A 24,555-nucleotide genomic window follows, 5' to 3' on the forward strand; every position below is an offset into this window, starting at 1 on the left:
TCCCTACAAAACGAATATCACTTTTATTTAAGCTTACTGGATAAGGAACACGATGACTTTTAGCTAAAATGCAAGTATCACATTTAAAGTCTGAATCTTGTAAATTTGAAAATAGATTTGGAAACAAGTGCTTCATATAACTAAATGATAGATGCTCCAAACGATGATGCCATAGCTAAATCTGTCTCTCCATGACACTAGTCGTGTGTTGCATATTATTAGCTCTACCAAGACTAAAATCATCCATGTAATACAATCCCCCCTCTTAGTACCACACCCAATGATCTCCTTGGTGAGAATATCCTGAAGAAGACAAAAAGTATAATACATGAGTGCAACACAATTTAGTTCCTCAGTAACTTGACCAATAGACATCAATTTATTTGAGAGAGATGGAACTAGTATAGTATTAGATAAAGAGAGTGAAGGTGATAAAGCCATAGTTCCAGCCCCTGTAACTAGATATGTGACCCCATTAGCATTAGCAATACTGGTTCACCTTGGTTGAGTGATCTGGATAAAGTCATTTGAATTGTATGTCATGTGGTCAGTTGCCCCTGAGTCAATCCCCTGAGTCATTTGAACTATCATCATTCGAGTTAGAACTAAGTAATGCTTGACCATAGTTACCTTAATCATTGAGAGTAGCTGAATCATTTGAAAATCCTACTTGTGGAGTGCAAGATAACTGAGGTTTAGCAGTTACCAAGGCAGCTCGACCTGAGCCTCCATTGGAGGCAACTTCACAATGTTTATGTGCCTTGAGTTTGTTCCACCATTCTGGGTACCCATGTAACTTAAAACAAGTTTTACAGGTATGTTTCACGTTCCCACAATGAGTACATCCGCCTCCTTCTTATTGTACCTTAGCCTCAAAGGTTGTATTCGAATTTTCGTTACTCGTCGAGGGAGGCCCGCTTTTGAACATCTAGAGTGAAGGTGATTGTTGTTGCCCCATCTTGATTCCTCTAGAAGCCATAACAACACCAGTTGTAGTTTTTGTGCCTGTTATCATCACCGCTTGCCTAATATCCTCCCTTCGAACGTGAGCATAGGCCTATTCTACCATAGGGAATGGTCGCAACTGCAACACATCACTCCGAATCTTATCCAACTGATCATCTAATCCATCAAGAAAAATATAAACTTTATCTTCTTGTAGTATTAAATTGTATTTCTGTATATCAACAGCACACTCCATTGGGTTAGGATGGCTGAAATCAATTCTCTCCACAAGCCTTGACGGTCATTGTAATATTTTTCAATAGACCCTCCAGCTTGTCTCATTTGGTCACTTGTCTCTTTAGATCATACACTTGGGAGGTTTTAGTCCCATCAAAATAAGTCGTAGCAATAGAATCCCATACCATTTTTGCAGTTGGAAAGCGAATGAAATTGCTAATCAAGGGCAGGTCAATAGAGTTGATCAGCCACCCATGATCAAGCGAATACATATAGAAAGACTAATGTAGGGAAAAAGTGTCGACTTGTTTTCTCTCTTCAGCGAAAAAGCTCTCCAGAGAGGTGTAAAAACTCTTACCTTCTCTGTCTAGAGGGTGGCTAGAGCTTCGGGCTCCACCCACCCTCATCCCGTTTGTATAGTCTAGATAATATTCTACTGTGCTTTTTCGGGTTTTTTTTTTTAAATTTTCTGGCCATAGCATAGAGAAATGCTGATCTACTACTTTCCGGCCATCCTAGACCGCCCCACGCCGCACCATAAGACTCACTAGCTACCGATCCCTCAGATGGCAGAAGAAAAAAGTCGAAAAGAGTGGCGCATGGTCCTCATGCGCGGGCCAAACAACGCGTGAATCTCACGTGCCGCCACACCACGGCGAGTCTGTTGCCAACATAGTCTCCTAGTGTGGTGCGTGGTCCTCATGTGCCACCAAAGTTCCTGGCAATCTCCTGCCGGTGATTTGACACTTCTCCAACTTGTTATCTTCCTATGTTATTGCTCATCCTAACCAAGGATCATAGGAAAAAGGTAGTGAAAGTCTTATTCAATCAGTCCAGACTAGTGACCTGTGGCACAAATCCCTGTATTATAATTCGTTTATCGAACTGTATCAAAACCGTTTCAAGCAGCTTTCCCTTGTGGGAAATGGGTGGGGGTCAAGTCCTTGGCCCCAAATCCTTTTTTTTTTCTTTTTCCTGTGTTGTACCGATTGGTTTCGAATAAATGTCGGGGCCTCCCACCTTGTTATCTCTTATATCGTGTAACTGTTTTATATATCTAGAATATGCTTGATTAGAAAAAATAATAATAATAAAAATACATGTAGCAAGACAATGAGATTGTTTTAGGGAACTATTATAAGCCAAATCACCTACATTAAGGGTACGTTTGGTTACCAAACTCACCTCAACTAATCTCAACTCATCATTACAACTTTTTCAAATCCCAATACAAAATATAATAAATAATTCAATTTTTTCAAATTTCAAAATAATAATAATATTAAAAAATAATATTCTAACAATATTTTATCATCACAACTCAACTCAACTCAACTCACTTCAACATCCACACACACCCCAAGACTTTTCCAAAATTTTATCTAATCTCATCTTATTTCCAAACATAATACAAATATAAAATTTTGAAACTAATCATTACAACTTTTTTCAAATTTTCAAATAAAAAATAAAATTCAATTCTAACTTTTTCAAATCACAAACAAAAATATTATTATAAAACTATTTTCTTACCAATATTTTAACTTTATAATATTTTTTATTCAATTTTTTTCACTCATTTCCTAAAACTTTAAAAATACTCCACTTAAACTATGTCATTATTATTCATAAAATTTTCATACGATTTCACGCTTCAAACCATTCTTTACACTTTCTAAGACTATTCTAGTCTAGGTTGTACACTTTCCAAGGCTAGTATACTTTCTAACCATTGACCCTCGAAAGAAGAATTTTATATTCAAATTGATCCTACAATATCTCCCACTGATTTTTTATTGAAAACTTACTCCAATTATTGACAACTCACGCCAAAATCAGAATCTGTTCCCACAGAACAGATTAGAAATGAGAGCACCATTGATATTAATAAATTAATGAAAGGTGAAAGAAAGGACTTGCAGAAATTACTACCCCATCAGAATTCTATTGGAGTAATGCAGCAAGAAACTAGACTCTACCATGGAAACCAAAGATGGAGATGTCGTTCGGTTCACCAAAAAAAAGCAGATTAAAGGATCTAAATTTGTTTTACTTGCAGGAAAAAATCCTTTAATGGAAGCAGCCTTGTTTAACTGCGGTCTTATTGATTGCATTTATCCAAGCAAAAACCTAGTCGAATTGACATTTTGCAAAAGGTCTCATTGATGCAGTGAAGACATACAGGAAGAAGATCAGGGCCCAAGAGTTGCCAGTTTTCTTAAGATTCCATAGTTCTATTATGGATTGGGAAGACGAAGCAATTCATCAGCCTTATCATTTCATCAAGCTCGGCATAACCAAGAAGTCTACAGAGCAAGATGAACCAAAAGCCCTTCAACCTCGAAAAGAGCAGAAGGAAATTCTTCATGAAGAAAGATCTCACATGCTTGCAGAGATCCTTGCAGAAATTTACAAAATTTGACCCTATCTCTCGGCTAAAGAAAGGTTAATTAGAGCTCGGACCACATTCTGATGACCAGTCAGTTGAATAAATTGATCAGTCAGGAAGACGCGAGCTAAGTAATTGCTTTTGAAGCAAAGCTGAATGCCAGCCTGCACACGCTAAAGTTTATTGTTAAAAAATGGTGAAAGATAGAAGAATAATGCTACTATCCGCCTCATAATGTATGTAAATTTTTTTATATTTTTTTTAATTATTAATTAAAGAAGTTACTATTAATATATTGGTATTTTTTATATTTTTTAAAAATATTTAAAAATAAAATATGACTAATAAAAATAAAAATAAAATTTTGCCAAGATGCACGTCCACTGCTAGCGGCAAATTCATCATTCTTATATCCTACACTTTTTATTCTTTTATTTTTTTTTTTCTTAATGAACATGTGGCGAAGAGATCTACCATAGAAGTACTTTCAAAGATAACAATGGTGTATTTATTGTTGAGTTTTACTGTTTATCATCTTATATATTATATTTTTTTATTAAATTAATTGAATTCTTCTACTCATCATTTCTATATCATATTAATAAAAAAAATAAGAAAACATATATAATAGAGTCATGCTAGGCTGCCACCCAGCAATGATCTCTGGACATGCCGCCTAGCACAAATTTATATTTATATTTTTTTCTTTTTTTTATTTTTATATTTTTGTAACATATTTAAATATTTTTAAAAAATAAAAAAATACATCAATACACTAAAAGTCAATTTCTTAATTATTAAATAAAAATAAATAAATACATGAGCAATCAAAGTAAGAGGATAAACTTAAGCGGCATACTAAGATTTTCATTTATAATATATGAATAATGAGTGGGATTTTTCTTTGGGTATTGTTAGGTTGCCACCTAAAAATGACCGTTGGATGTATCGCCTAGATAAAACTCAATTTTTTTATTTATTTTATTTTTTCTTTTCATATTTTTTTAACATCTTTAAATATTTTTAAAAAATAAAAAAATATTAATACATTAATACTTACTTTCTTAATCAATAATTAAAAAAAATTAAATACACGAAAGACAAAATGAAAAATAAAAGTAGCATTATTATTATTATTATTATTCTTTTTCTTTTACTGTTATATCAGTAAAGCAAATGCCCAATCAGTAAAAAGCAAAGACAGATTTTGACGCACCAACATCTTCAACATGTGAAGGCATATGAAAAGATTCTCACCGACATTTCAAGTAAGATCACTGTCATTAGATTAGTTAAAAGTTAAATAGTATTTAGTTATTAAAAAGTAAAATATACTCATAATAAATTAGTTAAATTACTACAATGACTTTAAAAAAAATTTTAAATTTAAAGGTTACTGTATATATATTAAATACATATTTTATTAATTATTTCTCTCTTTCTTTCTTTCTATCACATATTTTATCATAATTGATATATTAATTTGAGTTAGTGATATATTAATTTAATAAGAATATGATTATTAATTAATATATAATAGTTAGATTAGTAAAATATGATAAAATTAAATAAATTATTAATTAAAAAAATTATTAATTATATTAATATATTAGTATTTTTTTATAATTTTTAAAAATGTTTAAAAAAAATTTAAAAATATGAATAATAAAAATTTAAAGAAAAAATTTAAAAATTTTTGCCTAAGAACACGCCCAATAATCACTGTTGGGCGACAAATTCATCATTCTTATATCTTACACTTTTTATTCTTTTATTTTTTTCTTAATGAATAGATGGCGAAGAGATCTATCATAGAAGTACTTTCAAAGATAACAATGGTGCATTTGTCAAGTTTTACTGTTTATCATCTTATATAATATATATTTTTATTAAATTAATTGAGTTTTTTTACTCATTATTTTTACATCATATTAATAAAAATATATATATATATATATATATATAATAGAGTCATGCTAGGCTGCCACCCAGCATTGACCACTGGACGTGCTGCTTAGCACAAATTTGCATTTTTATTTTTTTCTTCTTTTTATTTTTATATTTTTTTAACATATTTAAATATTTTTAAAAAATAAAAAAATATATCAATACACTAAAAGTCATTTCCTTAATCATTAAATAAAAAAAATTAAATGCATGAGTAGTCAAAGTGAGAGGATAAACTTAGAACACTAGCATTGATTTCTTTATATGCATCTTCAAAATCACATTTTTTAAAGATTGATTTTGGATATCAAGAAAAACTCCTACATTAGATTATGTAGCTTTAAACCAAATAATAATAAAATATTATTATTTTTAATTTTTTTCTTTAAATTATTATTTTTTAGAGAAAAGATATTTGCAACCGTTAATTATGCAATCGTCACGTAATCACTTTGAAGAAAGTGAATAAAACATGAGATCCACATGAAAAAACTAATTTTTTAATAGTGGACCCTACTATTTTTCAAAGCGATTACGCGGCATTTATGCACTTCACTGTTGTATGTAAAATTACTCTATTTTTTTATATATTTTACAATTAGCACCATCATGTGATAAAAAATACAAATTTCATATATCTAAATATTACCAATTTCATATATCAAAATAACCAATTTTATCAATAAATATTAATATGTACTAAAAAACACTTTGTATCTCAACTTAATACAAATTTCATATATCAAAATCATCTTAATACAAATTCCACAAAGTTAGTTTTAATGGATAGGAGAGAAAAGAAAAATTAAAAATAATGTTTGGAGAGTGAATAGTGCTTCTTCAAACTTGAAATACTATTCATAGCTATGTAAAAATTTAAAGATGCATAAGTCAATATAAATGAATTTAAAGACATATTATACAAAAATAAAGATAAAAATAAAAATGAATAAGTTATTATTAGTGCTCGGCGGTATATTAAGATTTTCCTTTATAATATATGAATAATGATGGGGATTTTTTTTTGGGGTATTGCTAGGTTGCCACTGTTGGGCATATCGTCTAGGTAAAACTCAATTTTTTTATTTTTTATTTTTGATTTTCATATTTTTTTAACTTCCTTAAATATTTTTAAAAAATAAAAAAATATTAATACATTAATAATATTTTTTTAATTAATAAATAAAAAAATTAAATACACGAAAGACAAGATGAAAAAGAAAAGTAGCATTATTATTATTACTATTCTTTTTCTTTTACTGTTATATCAGTAAAGCAAATGCCCAATCAGTAAAAAGCAAAGGCAGATTTTGACGCACCAACATCTTCAACATGTGAAGGCATGTGAAAAGATTCTCGCCCACATTCCAAGTAAAGCATAAAAGCAGTCGCTTCTGTATTAGGACACTGCTCGGGGCCGACACTCCAAGTAAAGCAGAAAAATTCTCGCCGACACTCCAAGTAAAGCATGCAAACAGTCTCAACGGTTTATTTTTAATAGAGAATATTACAATTATTGAAATAGGTAAAGATTTTATATAATATTACTCGTATCAATGTGTTGAGCATGTTAGATAAAGAAATAAATATATATAATTTTTTATTATTGTCGTATTATAATCTCTTTTTTTTTTTAATTCTTATTTGGCTTATAAATCTTTATTTTGTGTGTATATAACTTTATATAAGCGGAGAAATTATAAATTTATTAATAAATAGAAAAAAAATATTTAAAATAAATAAAAAAAATTAAAAGTAATAATTAAATAGTATAGAAAAAAATAGAAACCGATATATGGTAGATTGTAAAATTCGTTAAATAAAACTAAAAAGAATAAAGTTTTGAGGATGTATTTTAGTGAATAAGATACAAAATTTAAATAGAAATGAATTGTACAAACGGCAAATAAACAAGTTTCACTTAAACTTTTGTAAAAAATTAGACTCTATTTTTAAAAAATTAATAAAAAAAATTATTTTTTTTCAATGAGATCTACTTTTTTTATAAATGACTTATGCAAGACTTCTCTATTTAAGATTTGTATTCAGTATTATTCAAATCCAAATTATCTAATGCTTACAACACCAATAATACATCTTTTCCACAAAAGGGTATTAGTTGTCAAATAATTCAAAGGGGCAGTTGAAGTCATTTGAAGACCTCAGCTCAACTATAAGAAGGAGCCTTCTTCACCATACGAAGACACGAAGAAAATAAGAAAGGGTGCTTCTACGGAGACCCCGACGGGGTCTCCTTGGTTTTTTTTTTTTTTTTTTTTTTTCTTATATCATTAAGAAATTCATTTCTGAATGATTTAAGAAAAAGAAAAAAAACAAAACCAATTCAGTGCATTTCTTAATGCTTACCTACACGGTGCCTACAAGCTGCTTGCCATTAATCCTCGGAGAAAGCGTACAGATCGTTGTTCTGGAGATCAAGAAACTAGTAATCCAGGTTAGAGATCAGAAAGCTGATGATACAGTAAGGATTCTAGAAGCAATTCACTCATGTGATTGCAACAAAAAATTGTTAGATATATTTCTACCAAAGATAGATAGTATTATTTATTTTTTTGATAAGTAGATAGATAGTATTATTAAGAAGCCATCATCGTCTAGTGAACTAGTAGTACCACAGTTCCAGTTCCCTAGAGGAATACATGATGACAGACTATGTTTCTGATGAATATGTTAGAAACAAATTCTGGAGTTCTTGAAATTCAAATCATCCCATAATACTTGGGAAGACACCATCTCAGAGGATGTCTGGAATTGTACTCCTAGAAAACCGAAGTTTTCAGAAGTCTACAAGACTTCTTGGACAACATTCAAGCAGGAAGAATTCCTCGTTGAAAAAGAATTCACTGTAGAACTTAGTCATCTACATAATCCTTTGCATGTTAATAAGATTATTAGCTGAAGCTGATATATCTAGATGCATCAAAACACAAAAGAGTTAGAGAGGCGGCTAGAGATACAAAGGATCCCACACATAGGCACTTGCCACATATTTCCTTTATATTTTTCTTCTTTTTTTTTTTTTTCGATTTTTCCCCTTCTCCCCGGGCCTCTCCCCTCCTCCCTGTTTCTCTCTCCCTTTCCCAACTCCTCACTGGCGTTTCTGCCGCAGCCTCTCAACAACGTCGCCGCCAAACCTTCCTCGCCCCTCGCCCCTCGCCAACGTTGCTGCCGCACCCCTCACCTTCCTTGCCACTCCCCGACGTCACCCTTCACCCTCTCCTCCGTTATCATCGTCGCTGCTGCCGCCCCTCACCGACAGGTACGAGATCTTTCTCTCTCTTCTCTCGGTCGGGCTGGGGGGTGGGGAGGGGTTGGGAAAGGGAGAGGGAAAGGAGGAGAAGGGGAGAGGGGGGAGAAAGAGAAAAAAAAAAAAAAAAAGACGTTGGGATTACTTTGTGTCTTAGTATTTTTCAAAGAATTATATACATTATGGGCTAACATCCATAACTGCAAGCCCATTAGTTCGCTTAGAACTAGATATCCCAATTATGATTGGCCTTTATATAGATCATAGTTGCAAGAACTACAAATACTGAAAAAATTATAAATTTCGGAAGAGTAGTAAAAAAAAATATAAAGACTCTCCCAAAAAGAAGAGATGCTTTAGGAAAAAGAAACCTTTTGCCTATTGCAGATGTTGGCTCTGCAACGAAGAAGGACATTATGCAAATGAATGTCCTAACAGAACAAAACAAAAGAATGTAAAAATTCATGAATAAATCATGGATAAGGCATTCAGATTAAATTTGATTCCCATTGAATCAGATTCAAGTGATAATTAATCTGTATACAGCTATTATACAGAATCAGAGTCAGAAAGTATGACTTCAAGTCTATCATCTTCTTCGAATTCAGATAATGAATTTGAAGATTTTTATTTCTGCAAAGAATGTGGAAGATCTAAATACGCATATGGAATAGCCCATGTGTTATAGAAAGCAGCAAGCTTTCAAAACTCAGGAAGAAGTTGTTATTAACAATAAACCTTCTATTACTAATCCCAATAGTAATTATATTGAGATCGGTATCAAATTAAAAGGATACAATAAGTATTATTTACATGCCTATATATATTGATACAGAAGCAAGTATGTGTTTAGCCAATAAATACACATTACCGCCCCATTTATGGCAAAAATTACACATAATTCTACTATTGTGTTAGATTATTGTGCAAAAAACATAAGCCTTGAGATTTCAGGTCAAAAGTTTCTTGTACGTACCAACAATCTACCAGAGCAGCATGACAATGGATGTGCTTTTAGGTAACAATTTCGTGAAAACCTTCCATCTACACAGGGAGATTCTATCATGCCAAGAAGGGGGGCCCTCGAAAGATCATGCACAGAGTGATGTCTGGAAGTCCTTTTGGAATTTGCAGGTTCCCAATGCAGTTAGAATGTTCCTTTGGAGAGCTTGTAATGAGGCTATTCCTACTTTTTGCAATCTGCAGAAGAGGAAACTGAGAGAGAATAGCTTATGCCCAATCTGTCAACTTGAAGGGGAATCATCAGGCCATGTATTATGGGGTTGCAATGCTGCTCAAGATGTATGGGGCCAAGCAAGTATCAAAATTTTGAAGTTATCATTGCAATGTATCTGTTTAGAGACATCCGGGAGCAGCTGACAATAAGGTTACCAAAAGCTGAACTGCCCAATCTGTCAACTTGAAGGGGAATCATCAGGCCATGTATTATGGGGTTGCAGTGCTGATCAAGATGTATCGGGCCAAGCAAATATCAAAATTTTGAAGATGTCATTGCAATGTGATCTGTTTAGAGACATTTGGGAGCTGCTGACAATAAGGTTACCAAAAGCTGAACTGGAAATGGCAGGGTTAATAGCAAGACTCATATGGACTAGAAGAAATGATGTCGTGCATGGCAAGGACTTTAGACACCCTAACTCTATCATCCATAAGGTCAAAGAGGATCTAAGGCTCTTCAAAATTGCTAAGCTCCAGGTTGCGGCTCCTGCTGCTGCAACTTGTCCTGGCATTGTGCAGAAATGGAAAAAACCTCCAGAAGGGAAGTATAAACTTAACTGGGATGCAGCTTTAAATGTGTCATTGGGATTGGTTGGCATTGGAGCCATTCTCAGAGACTGCCATGGCATGGTTCTTGGGTCAGTTAGGGCCAAAAGAATGTTAAGAATTCACCTTTTACTGCTGAAGCCTATGCTATGATGGTGGCTATTCTGTTCTGCAGGAAGCTGGAGTTAACAGACATATAACTTCGTTTGGATCTTTAATTCCTCTCAACTCATCTCAATTCATCATTACAACTTTTTCAAATTTTAACACAAAATATAATAAACAATTCAACTTTTTTAAATCTCAAAATAATAATAATATTAAAAAATAATATTCTAACAATATTTTATCAACTCAACTCAACTCACTTCAACATCCAAATACAACTTTAGTTCTTGAAGGGGACTCCTTGCAGGTGGTTCAATACATGAAGAAATCAACAAAGGACTGGAGCCAAGGTGGTCTAATTCTTGAAGATGCAAAAGCTATCCTGGAATCTTTTCCTGATTGGAGCATTGAACACACGAGGGATGCTAATATGGCTGCTCACTTGCTAGCCAAGGATGCCCTTGTGTAGAAGATTTATATAATCTTGAGTTTATTCCTGATTGTTAAGCATATTGTTTTAAAAGACTCTTTGTAAACAGTTTGTTTGAGGAATATAGATTGATCTTGATTTCAATATATATATATATGTAGAAGATTTATATAATCTTGAGTTTATTCCTGACTGTTAAGCATATTGTTTTAAAAGACTCTTTGTAAACAGTTTGTTTGAGGAATATAGATTGATCTTGATTACAATATATATATATATATATATATATATGATGAATACAGCGCATTAAAGACCTTAGATAAAAAATTAAAAAAAAAAAAAAAAAAAAAAAAAAAAAAAAAAAAAAAAAGAAGAAGAAGAAGAAGAAGAAGAAGAAGAAGCTTTGGCTTTAGCTTATGAAGGTTTTATGAACCAACATAAAAAGCAGAATCGTGGTGAGGTTAACGAAAAAATTGAAGAACCACTAGAAAAAGAAAGACCAGTTTTAGAACAACCCAAGACTAGTTTCACATTTCAAAAAGAGTTGAAAAACACTCTTGAAACACTAGAAGATTGGGATAGACTCCTAGAGTTGGAAGAAATTCCTCTAGATAATTAAGAATCCTTACCTTCTAGAAATAAAAGAACACAATTCTAAGACTGAAAAAGACATGGAAGAAGTTGAAGAACAGCTAGAAAAAGCATGTATAGAAAACCCTTTAGACTTTCGGCAAAACAAAAGCCTGAAGCAGAAATCAAACTTCTACCTTCAGGAACACAAGTTGTTAGGGTAAAACCTATGGAATGCACTCCAGAGGATAGAAAAGAATTTGCTAAGCAGATTCAAGAATTGCTAGAACTTAAAAGTTATTAAGGCCAGTAAATCAATGCACTCTTCTCCAGCATTTCTTGTAGAAAATGAAGCCGAAAGAAGACGTGGTAAAAAGAGAATGGTAATCAACTATAAGAAGCTGAATGAAGTTACAGCTTTTGATGTTATTACATTCCAAAGAAAGAACAACTCATAGAGTTGATCAGGGGAAAACAATGGTAGTTCTCCTCATTAGATTGCAAATCAGGATTTTGGCAAATTAAGCTAAAACCCGAATGCACCCCATTGACGGCATTCAGCTGCCCTCAAGGAGAGTACGAATGAAGGTAATTCCATTTGGACTAAAACAAGCACCAGGTATATATATTTTCCAGAGACATATGGATTAAATCCTGAAACCATTTAAAGATTTTTGTATTGTTTATATAGACGATACTAATCTTTAGTGATGAAGAAAATGAACACGTAAAGCATCTAAAGACTGTTTTAAGTGTTTGCATCCATAACGGAATTGTATTACCAGAAAGAAAGCTGTGATAATGGTCCGGAAAATAAATTACTTGGGCTTAACTTTAGAAAAAGGAAAGCATAAGCTAAAGAGAAAGTATTAAACTTGTCTTGTTTGATTCGAAATGATACATGGCTTTATACACGTAAATGACGACAGTAGAAAAGGAAATTAACAGAGGAAATAAATTCTGGAGATCATCTAGATATTTACACATTAATTACAGAGTACGTAAGGAATGTTTCCATATAGTAGAGACCGAGAATCAAGGGAGCTTGACTTGAGGAGTGATGGATGGCTTGACTGGAGGAGCAACGCACGTTGGTAACTTGTCATGCCCCCGCAAGATTGACTGGCCGTTTGAGGACACCAATCTTGGTTCAACGAGTGTGGAAGTGTAGACGAGGCAGTGGCTTGGTGAGTGAGTCAGCAAGCTGATCAGAAGTATGAACGTGGGAAACATGTAGACGACCTGTAGCAACTTGATCACGAACAAAGTGGAAGTCGATGGCAATGTGTTTCATACGGGAATGGAATACTGGGTTGGCACAAACATACGTAGCACTTACATTGTCACAGTAGATGACAGGAGCAATGGATACTGGTACACGCAGTTCTTGAAGAAGGTTCATTACCCAGTTCACTTCAGCAGCGGTAGAGGCGATGGCCCGGTATTCGGCCTCAGTGGAAGATCGAGCAACGGTCTTTTGCTTTTTAGAACTCCAGGAGATAGGATTTGTGCCAAGAAAAAGAACATAGCCAGAGGTAGAAGTTCGATCATTAGGATCACCTGCCCAGTCGGCATCCGCAAACGCATGTAGAGTCTGAGGAGAGTTTGTTCGAAGCATGATGCCATAGTCAAGAGTTCCAACCAGATAGCGAAGAAGCCGTTTAACTGCAGACCAATGAAGAGTTGAAGGAGAGTGCATGAACTGAGAGAGCTTGTTGATAGCGAAGGAAACATCAGGACGTGTCAGAGAGAGGTATTGTAACGACCTAAGTGTTTGACGATACAAAGTAGCATCAGTGGGTGGAGAGCCATCAGACAGTTTGAGAGTTTCAGCAGCAGCAAGAGGGGTAGAAACAGCCTTGGCATCTGCCATGTTGACTCGATGCAGGAGATCATTGACATATTTCCTTTGAGACAGAAATAAGCCGGTAGAGGTAAATTGAGCTTCAACTCCAAGAAAATATGAGAGATTACCAAGGTCCTTGAGAGAGAATCGTTTGGCGAGAATGGTGATAAAAGTATTCACATGAGCAGCAGAGGACCCAGTGATGATGATATCATCAACGTAAACCAAGAGATAAATAACCGAATTGGAAGAGTGGAGCATAAACAGAGAGGTATCGGACTGAGAGTTGGTGAAGCCTTCCGAGACAAGAAAATTGCGAAGTTCATGGTACCATGCACGAGGGGCTTGTCGAAGCCCATATATGGCCTTACGGAGGTGACAAACGTGATCAGGAAGGTCAGAGTGAGTGAAGCCAGGTGGCTGTTCCATGAAGACTTCATCAGATAAAGAGCCCTGCAAGAACGCATTATTCACGTCGAGTTGGCGAAGTGACCAACGGTTAGTGACAGCAAGAGTAAGTAATATCCGAACTGTTGCAGGTTTAACAACAGGACTGTAAGTTGCAGAAAAGTCTATCCCAGGTCGCTGATGAAAGCCCTTTGCCACAAAGCGAGCTTTATAACGAGCTATGCATCAGGATTCCTCTTAATTCTATAGACCCACTTACATCCAATAACATTTTGTGTGGAAGTTCGGGGAACAAGGGACCAGGTGTGATTGGAGAGTAATGCATTGTATTCATCGCTCATGGCTTGACGCCATGAGGAATGTTGCTGGGCCTGTTTAAATGTGGAGGGCTCGGAGGTGGGAATGGTGGTGGTGATGTGAAGATCAAAAATTTGTTTTGGCTTGGTAATCTGATTACGTAGCCTGGTATTATAAGGATGGGGTTCGGCTGGAGCAGAAGGGAGGGGGCAGGCTATAGAAGGTGAGGGACATACCTGTGAGGAATTGGATGCATCCCGAGTTGAAGGCGTGGAGAGGGAACCCGTGCATGAGGTGTCCTGGTTCAAAGAGTCAGTCCTGCAAATATGCGACTCACCACATGAGTTAGAAGAGGATTGAGTAGTGGAGATAACAGGTAACTTGGAGATGTTAGGAGAAGATACTGGAATGAATACTTGGGTAGTATCATGAGGTGAATTGGATAACCAAGTAGCAGGGGAAGGCAAGATTGGGGAAGACTCAGTACGAGATGTGTTACTCTGGAAGGGAAATGTAGTTTCCACAAAAACTACATGTCTAAATATGAAGATTTTATTTGTGGAGGGATCAAGGCACATATAAGCATGGTGTGGAGTTGAGTAACCAACAAAGACACAAGGACGGGATCGTGGTTAGAGTTTGTGAGTGGAGTAAGGTCGTAACCATGGGTAACACAGACAACCAAAGATTTTTAGAGATAAATAATTAGGTGGCTGCTTAAAAAGATGAGAGAAAGGAGATTTGTTGGAGGTTACCGGAGAGGGCATATGGTTGACGAGGTAAACAGCAGCTTGAAAGGCTAAAGACCAATATTTGAGGGGAGTAAACGCATGATGAAGCAAAGCAAGTGCAATTTCAACCACATGACGATGTTTACGCTCAGCAGTGCCCACATGTTCAGGGGTATGGGGAGGAGATTTGAGATGTTGGATTCCAACTTGAGAGAGAAAATGACCAAGACTGGTGGCTTCACCACTTCCATCTGTGTAAACAGTTTTAATTGTTGTAGAAAAGTAATTTTCAACAAGAGATTTAAACCGTTTAAAAACGAAAGTAACATCGGATTTATTTTTTATGGGGTAAAGCCAAGTATATTTGGTAAAATAATCCACAAATATAACATAATAGCGAAAATTATCAAAAGAGAGGAGAGGAGCAGGTCCCCAAACATCCATAAACAAAGTTTCCAAAGGTCTTGAACAAGTTAAGGAAGAAGAGCCAAACGGAAGTTTATGACTTTTATTACATAAACATGCATTACAAGAATTAGAAAATGAACTGGACTTGAACGAAGGTAATTGATGAGATGCAATGATTTGATGAAGGATTTTAGAGGACGGATGACCAAGGCGACTGTGCCAGAGACTGATGGTGGGAGGGGAAGAACTGGAACAGGTAGCTGTGAGAGCCGAAGGGTGTGGTGAAGAGAATGATCTGCTCACTGAAGTCGGCCACTCATATATGTTTCCTCTACTCTGGCCTCGCACCAAGGATGCCCCCGTGGTTAGATCCTTCACAAGAAAGAAACCAGGAAAAAATTCAATAGAAGTATTATTGTGAGTACAAAATTGAGAGACAGAGAGAAGGTTTTTCTTGATTTTGGGTGCACACAAAACATTGTTGAGTTTAAAAGTGGAATCACAGGAATTAAGAGTGGTAAATCCTGTATGAGTAATAGGTACGTTATTACCATCGCCAACCACAATATCTTCATTGCCACCATACTCAGAATGAATGGAGAGATTTTGCAAGTCTGAAGTAATGTGATGAGATGCCCCTGAGTCAACTATCCAACCCGACTAATTACCTGAAGTCTCATGAGCTGTGAAGTTGGCCTGTGGCCAAATGGAGGGTAAGGGACGAGACCTGCAAACTTTGGCAACATGGCCAGGTTTGTCGCACAATTGACATACGACTCGAGATTGATTCCCATTGAAGTTGGGCCGCCAGTTCTGATTAAAATGGTTGGGCGAGTATCCTTGATTATACGAACTGTTGGAAGAATTTGGGTTCCCACGGTTTCCATATGAGTTTTGTTGGAATTGACTGTTGTTGTTCCCTGGATAGCCATTATTGTTCCCTCCATATCTTGATTGTTTTTTAGAGATATTAAAATTGTCGCTTCTGCTTTTCTTGTTGTGTTGCTTTTGTGAGTATTGAGCAGTGATAACAGATTCTTCTTTTATTGGGTCTAATTGCTTGAGACTTGTTTCATAGTCTATAAGCTTTTCAACTAATTCTTCAAAGGAGATGGGTGATTCTCTCGCACGTAGAGCAGCTTTGAGTTCTTTGTAGTCATCGGTGAGACCATTGAGTGTGTGTACTACTATTTCTCCATCACTCAAGTCGTGCCCAATCATAGCAAGATCATCAATAATAGTTTTAACAGTTTGCATGAATTCAGAAATACTCTTTCCTTCTTGACTAACCTTGGTGAGGGAGTCAATGAGACCAACCATCCGAGTATTAGATTTATTGGCATAGGTAGCTTTGAGTTTACGCCAGGCCTCCTCAGCATTTTTGCACCGAGATACAATCGGACCTGCTGGTCCAGTGATAGCTGTTTGAATGGCAAGGAGCAGTAGTCGATCTTGCTGAATCCAAGTTTTGTACTCTGGATTATCAGCTGGTGGGCATGGATGAGTGCCATCTACAAATCCCATGAGATCATACCCGAGAAGAAGATTTGTCATATGTGAGTTCCACATAGAATAGTTTCCTCCTTACGAAAGTTTATGAGGAATAAGTGTGGCTGTGTTGATCGAGACAACATGTGGGAGGAAGAGTTTGGGTTCCCCACAGAGGAAGAATTTCCACTATTGGACATAACCGTGACTTCACTTGATTCAGTCATGGTTGAAGAACTAACAGGGAATGAAGAGCCTAGGGCTCTGATACCATAAAGAGAAAGTATTAAACTTGTCTTGTTTGATTCGAAATGATACATGGCTTTATACACGTAAATGACGACAGTAGAAAATGAAATTAACAGAGGAAATAAATTCTGGAGATCATCTAGATATTTACACATTAATTACAGAGTACGTAAGGAATGTTTCCATATAGTAGAGACCGAGAATCAAGGGAGCTTGACTTGAGGAGTGATGGATGGCTTGACTGGAGGAGCGACGCATGTTGGTAACTTGTCATAAGCTACAGCAACATGTTCTAGATCATATTCAAAATTTTCCTGACAAGATCAAAGACAAGAAGCAGCTTCAAAGGTTTTTAGGTTGTTTAACCTATGCCGAATCATACATCAAGCGATTAGCTGAAGTGAGAAAACCTCTACAGCTTAAGCTCAAAAAAGTAGCATGGAATTGGACGGACCAGGATTCCAATTACATGAAGCTAAGGTAAAAGATTTACCAGCTTTATATCATCCTAACCCAGAAGAAAGACTGGTGTTAGAAACGGATGCTTCCAATGAACATAAAGATTCTTATCATGAAGAACTGTGTAGATATGCATCAGGTTCTTTTTAAGGATCAGAATTAAATTACCATAGCATGAAAAAGAATATCCTGTGTGGAAAAAGGAATAGATAAATTTAAAATTTATCTAGCACCTCAACGCTTTTTAGTTCGTACAGATTCAAAGAATTTTCTGTATTTCTTGCGGACTAACATTGCAGGTGATTATAAACAAATTAAGTAGATTACTCCGTTGGCAGCAATGGTTAACAACTATCAATGTGATGTTGAACACATCAAAGGAGAAAGGAATTGTATAGCAGAAGCTCTAACTAGAGAATTAAAAGACACAGGTATTACGTGATGTTTCCTTGTGCAGGATAAAAGATGGACCTCAAATCCATCAAAGCTCTTATGGAGCAACAAAAAGCTTTCATGAGCTACTTAGGAGTGTAAATTGGTCCAGTCCAATCTGGTGGGCCAAAATTTTTCTCCGGACCAAACCAAACCGAACATCCATAGGGACCGGACCGGATAGCTATCGGTCCGATCTAATTATTTTACTATTTTTTCATCTTCTTTTTTTCAAATAAATTAATAAAAAAATTATTTAAATTACTAAATTATAGTTAAGTGAATTATTAATGTGGATTATATAACTAACTCATTAAAAAAGTATTTTACTATAATTATATTTATGACGTTGATAGTTACTACTTACTAACTTAGATTTTACTCTTTAGTATGCATAATTATTAATTATTGGGGTGGAGACTGGTTTTGGAGCTGAAAATCGAGAAACAGTACGTTCGCTCAACTGTCGTTCGAGTGCTAAAACCTTGAGTTCGCTCGAGGTGCGCTCGATAGTGGGGTCAAGCAAATCTCAACTAGTGAGTTCGCTCGAGTCTCGTGCCACAGTAGACTCGAGCGAGAGACAAATCCCAATGTTCACTCGAACCACGCTTAACACCCCGCTCAAGCCATTGTTAATGACTATCAAATAATTTCATTTTACACAGATTATTCATGCTTGCTTACAACTTAGGTATTTAAAAAAAAATTACCTAATTATTTTAATTAAGTGTAAATAGTAGAGTATGTATGAATGTATGATGTATTAACTATTTACATATAATGACATAAATTATCACATGATTTATGATTTTATTATTAATTGATAGCATATATTATTTTACATTTTATATGGTTAATAATAATAAATTAGATGAAAATTACATCATTAACTTATATAATTCCTATATAAAAATAATATATTAAAATTTTAAAAATATATTAAAAAAATATATGGGTTCTATCCAATTCGGTTCGGTCCGATCCAAAATTTGTAGACCCCGAGACAGGACCGAATGTCATCAGTCCACATATTTTGGGACCGAGACCGACCGGTCCATAATTCGGTCTGGTCCGGTCGGTTTTGCTTGTCTGGATCGAATTACTTACGGCCCTAGAGCAACTCCAACAGCTGGCAGACGCTTTGGAAAAACAGAGTCTCACAAATATAAAGGACATGTGCACCTCAAAAATTGAGAACTGTGGTAGTTCTTTTGTAGGAGACAATGTCTCTAAACAATAGGGTCAAACCTAGAAATCTAATGAGGAATCAAGTCCCTCAATGGAGATAAGTTCATCTCAGAAAAATAAATTGTACAAACCACAAAAATATTATGTGGTTGAATAATTCTTTATGTAGTTCCCTCTTAGGGGACTCCCCGCACATGCCTAACATGAAAATGTAGAGGATTAAACGTTCGTTTGATTTAAGTAGAAAAGCCTCATGCATAGAAACGGTGCGTATTGAATGAACTAAAATCATGCCCTTTTGATGGGAACCAAGATGGGCCTAGTATTAAAGATCCTTTGCAACTTTCAGATGGGCCAAGAAGATTAATGAGACAATGCAAGGATTGATGCAATCCACTTAGGACGAGTTTAGCAAGAGCTCAACATTCAAGATGGGCTTGAAGGATGGAGATCAAGTTTTGATTCATATGATAAGCTATAGAAGAGGGCAACAACATGACTTAAAAGCTTTGGGCACTTGAAAACTTTCAACTTATTTGATTCATTTAAAAGACTTATTTTATTAGTTTGCAATAATTAAGTTTATTATATGAACAACTTAAGGGGGCCTATGCAAAGGCATGTTGCGAAATTTATTATTTTATTGAACTAGGATTAGGGTTAGTACTGTAACCGAGTTACTGTAGCGTCGTACTGTAGCCGCGGCACTGTTCACTAAGGGGAATTTTTGGAAGTTGGGGCATTATTTTGGCTAGGGTTTTAATTAGGTTTGGTTTAAATACTCTATGTTGCCTCATTTTAAGAAGTTTATGAAATTTGATGAATTTATTCATTGTGAGTTGAGTTTTACTCCTCTTGTTCTTGATAGAACTTTTGAACTTATCAAAGGTAAATCACAACCTTGAATTTAGAGTGTGGGCAAAAGTCATTGTGGACTTTGTGGGCTTTGGTTTGGGGTAATAAGAATTTAGAGATTTGGGCTCAAGGGCTTTCATGCACTTGGATAACTAATGTCGTTTGCTTAGTTTTATTATATTTCTTAATATGGACTAGGGTTGTGTTAGTTGAGCCCAGTTGCTTGTATCCTCACTTAGGCTTATTGATGTTAGCTTGGACTTAAAAGGCCCATGGCCTCAACTTAGCTTCCCGTAGGGTCTTCTGGGAGTATTTGTACTCAGCTGAGAGTGTAACGGATTATTTTGAAATGTTATAACCCGTTTGTCACTTTTCTATTATTTTCTCTTCCATTTTCCTGGAAGAGCTCCCCTTAAAGAGAGCAAACCCTTGTTATTTTTATCTAATCTCTAGAGTGTGTTACAAATTGATATCAAAGAGACACCGATCTCTATGCAATCAAAATCTATGGAAGATAAAACTCTTGCATCATTACTCAAAATCAAAGAGCTAATGGAACAAAATCAGCAACGTTGTGAAATTATCCTGTAGAAATTAAAGGAATACCTAAACAACCTCCATGAAAATTTAAGCTATAAGCACCGGTTTTCTGCGATGCAAAATATGCACCGAAAGTCAAAGAAAAGGGGAAGTCTAATTGAACAAAAATTTCGTCTCAATTTTTCATTCTTCAGATCTCCCTTCTCCTTCAATAGTTGTACTGAGCAAAAAGCATATCATGGACGGAAAAGGAGGAGACCCAGGGCTCAGGACCATTCTCGACACCAACGACAACGACTCGAGCATCCTTGATTTTCTGAGCACTAGATGAGAGTTTGACCTAGGTGGTGTAGATTTCCATTGTCTCTGCTCCTCACCCTCCTCATTCTCCCAGGAATGACAACCTCCCTACAACTTTTTGTCCTCACCACAAAAATCCAGCCAAACAATATTTCAACCCGCAGACCCCTCCCACTCTCATTTCTCTATGTCTCTCCGAATGGAATATTCTAACACAGTAGAGAAAATAAGGGAAATATCAAATAAAGTAGTGAATGTAGGTAAAGATAGTTGCTCTCTTCGAGGAGGAGCGCCTCCAGGAATTAAAGAAAAAATGAGAAAATTTATCTTTTCAATAGTATTTGCATAGTGCATCCAAAAGTTCCAGGCGTACAATAAGATAGACTCCACTAATGGTCCACACAATGGTTGTGGACCTACTACGGAATCTTACATGAATTAAAATGGAACAGGCCTATGGCCCAGAGTCCAACAGGACCGAACTAAATAAAAAGAACAAGAACCAACGAAATAACAAAAGGGCCACTGGCCCACACAACCGTAGTCCACCATACTTCAGAACTCCCTTCAGAACTAAGGAGTTCGACACTTCGACTTCTCCTCTTCAGTTTAGAACAAGTACCCCTCACGTGTGCTAGGGTTTTATCTTCTTCCCTTCCTCTCTCTTGCCTTTTGCCGTCCTTCGCACTTCCACATTCAGATCTAAGCCGTCATTTGTTACGTATCCCCCCCCCCCCCCCCCGGGTTCAAAACACATTCCCGCAAGGTGGGGGAACTTCTCCTTCAGCCGTGAGTAAACTTCCCAAGTGGCATCATCGGCCCTTGGCCTTAACAACGAACCAAGAGCTCCACCCGTGCTCGGTTGCCTGCCTTGGTCAAATCACTCATTGGTTATCCACTGGGGGAAGCGTGAGAAGGGAAGTGACCCTTGAACCAATCTTGTATTTGAGTTGAGTTATATGGAAGGTGGGGTAAATTCTTGAGGATCTCAGAAGATCTAGCTTGTAGGCCACCTGATCACCCTCTGTGATTCTCGAAATGGCCAAAAATACCGAGGGGTAAGCTTGAGGTGGCACTGTTGTGCTACTGTGCTTTGTCTATGTGACTGGAGCCATAGTATACATCATTGCCCAAATTAAATTCTTGTTCCTTCTGTTTTAGATTTGAGTAATTTTTTCATTCTATCTTGTGTATTGTGTAAATTTTGTTTGAGGATTCTTGTGATCTGGTCCCGAATCCTCAGAGTGGTGTCCACAGCTTCCCCGTGTGCTGTTCCCAGTACATAATCAAGTCAACTAGGTCGCAGTTGCCCTTAAAGGGCCTCATAGGAAGTCATTCTTGTCGATGAGTGCTAAGCGGAGTTGTACCACCACTTAGCCAAGGGTATACACCTAGCCCAGTATTTAGGCTTGTCTCCACTTAAACATCTGAGGTAGTTCTCGACTATCTCGTTCACAACTTCAGACTACCCGTTGGTTTAAGGGTGGTATGTTGTGCTTAAAGATAGTTGAACCCCCGCAAGGAAAACATTTCGTGCCAAAATTGGCTAGTGAACGTGTTGTCACAGTCAAAGACAATAGCCTGTGGTAGCCCATGCAATTTAAAAATAAGTTCAAAAAACAACTTAGCAATGTCCCTAGCTGTATAGGGATGTTTCAGAGGAATAAAGTGGTTATATTTGGTCAGCCTGTCAACCACCACCCATAAAGCACTGAACCCTTGTGAAATAGGTAGCCTTTCCACAAAATCTATAGTGATGTGAGTCCATGGCAGCGTCGGTACGGGCAATGGTTGAAGTAACCAGCTTGGTAGGGTGTTGTCTATCTTAACTTGTTGGCATAAGTTACAACTTCTGATAAATGCTTTGACATCCTTACCCATACTCTTCCTCGATAAGGCCTCGACAACCCTATTTTCCGACCCTTTCTTGTACTCCACCATGAAGTCATATCCTAAAAACTTAATAATCCAACATTATTGCTAGGGGTGTAACCGGTCCGGTCCCGTCCGGTTTTAGACAAAATCTAGGACCGAACCGGTATGTACTGGTTTTACATTTTTCAAAACCGATTACGCCCTGGTTACTCTCCTAAATCGGTACTTCCGATTTTACCGGTTTCAGGTCTGGTCCGGTTTTTCAGTTTTTTAAAAATGTAAAAAACATATAATGAAGTGTTACTTTTTATAATAAAATGTTATTAATAATTTAATATATATTATGTTTAAAGCATATGATCAATTAAATTTTCATCTTTAATATTAAACTTTTATTTTATAAATTATAATAACATTATCTTATATATAATTTATATTAATAACATATGATCAAACAAATTGCAAATGTTCATATTTAAGATTAACATTTTATGTTATAATTTATAAATTATAATATGAAATTATTTCATATATGATATATAATTATATATATTATATATAAAAATTTAATATATAATTAAAACTTATATATAAATATTTTGTATCATATATAAAAAATTAATTTTTATATATATTTTTTCCAACCGGTCCGGTTCAGTCCGGTCCCTTTTTGTAAACTACGGAACCGAAACCAGACCGGATCCGACCGATTTTCATAATATAGGAACCGGTTCCGGACCGGACTGGTTCAAAATTGGACCAACCAGTCTGGTCCGGACAGGTTTTTCGGTTTAAATTTACACCCCTAATTATTGCATTAGGGTCCCCACTTTTTGATCCAAAAGATGCTTGAGACTTTGCTGGTCTATGTGCACCACAAAAGTTTGTCCTAGTAGCTAAGGCCTACATTTAAGAACAACTGAAACTAAGGCAAATAGGTCCTTCTCGTAAGTCAACATCATAAGTTCTCTTCCCTTCAAGACTTGGTTGAAATAAGCTATAGTCTTGCCTTGCTGCATCAAAATTGCCTCAATGGCATTTCCCAAGGCATCGCACTCAATAGTGTATGGCCTAGAGGAATTCGGAAGAACCAAAACAGGAGACTGTGTAACAGCCTTTTTTAGCTTATGAAAAGCTAGCTTAGCTTCCTCACTCCATCTAAAACAATCATTCTTCAACATTCAAGTTAGAAGGGAAGCAATCCCACCATAGCCTCTTATGAACATGCGATAATATCCCATCAACCCAAAAATCCCCTTAGAGCCTTGAGGGATTTAGGTAAGGGCCAATCTTTCATTGCTTGTAGCTTATCGAAATCTGCCCATACACCTTCATCAGAGATTAGATGGCCTAAATAAGCTATCTCCTTGCACCCAAAGTGACACTTCGATCGCTTGGCATACAACTTGTGTTGTCTTAGTAGATCAAGGGTGGTTTGGAGGTGCTCCACGTGTTCCTCCACTGTTTTACTATACACAAGAATATCATAAAAAAATAAAAATAAATATAAAATTTCTTAAATGAGGTCGAAATACCTCATTCATAAGACTTTGGAAGGTGAATTGGGCATTAGTTAGCCCAAATGGTATAACTAGGAACTCGTAATAGCCTTCATGCATCCTAAATGCTGTTTTTTGTGAGGTTAACAATCTCTTCTTGAATCTTGGCTAAGTTATAGGCTGAAGTTAGGTTTGGAAGGTTGAACATCCTGACACGCAAGCAGATGTCATACTTAAGAATACTATGGAAACAACTGAGTTTATATGTATCAGGCAACATGTTCAATCAATTAGACAGTGT

General features: G+C 35.9%; 1 protein-coding gene across 5 annotated transcripts; it reads left to right on the forward strand.

Annotated features, from left to right (window-relative positions):
* Positions 1–7,704: 7,704 nt before the first annotated feature.
* On the forward strand, positions 7,705–18,261 carry LOC121236978. 5 transcript variants are annotated; one of them, XM_041133517.1, is made up of 5 exons: positions 7,705–7,913; positions 7,946–7,973; positions 8,649–8,798; positions 9,741–9,804; positions 18,023–18,261. In XM_041133517.1, exons 1-5 carry the CDS (start codon positions 7,878–7,880, stop codon positions 18,234–18,236), a joined length of 492 nt encoding a protein of 163 aa, XP_040989451.1. In that variant the 5' UTR covers positions 7,705–7,877; the 3' UTR covers positions 18,237–18,261. The 5 variants fall into 5 exon arrangements, with proteins under 5 accessions (XP_040989451.1, XP_040989452.1, XP_040989453.1 ...); XM_041133518.1 differs by lacking the exon at positions 18,023–18,261 and adding an exon at positions 9,174–9,240 and having other exon boundaries at positions 7,706–7,913; positions 9,741–9,805; XM_041133516.1 differs by adding an exon at positions 9,174–9,240 and having other exon boundaries at positions 7,710–7,992; positions 8,519–8,798.
* Positions 18,262–24,555: the final 6,294 nt, after the last annotated feature.

Source organism: Juglans microcarpa x Juglans regia, chromosome 6S (assembly GCF_004785595.1).
Source record: "Juglans microcarpa x Juglans regia isolate MS1-56 chromosome 6S, Jm3101_v1.0, whole genome shotgun sequence".
NCBI classification, from domain to species: Eukaryota; Viridiplantae; Streptophyta; class Magnoliopsida; order Fagales; family Juglandaceae; genus Juglans; species Juglans microcarpa x Juglans regia.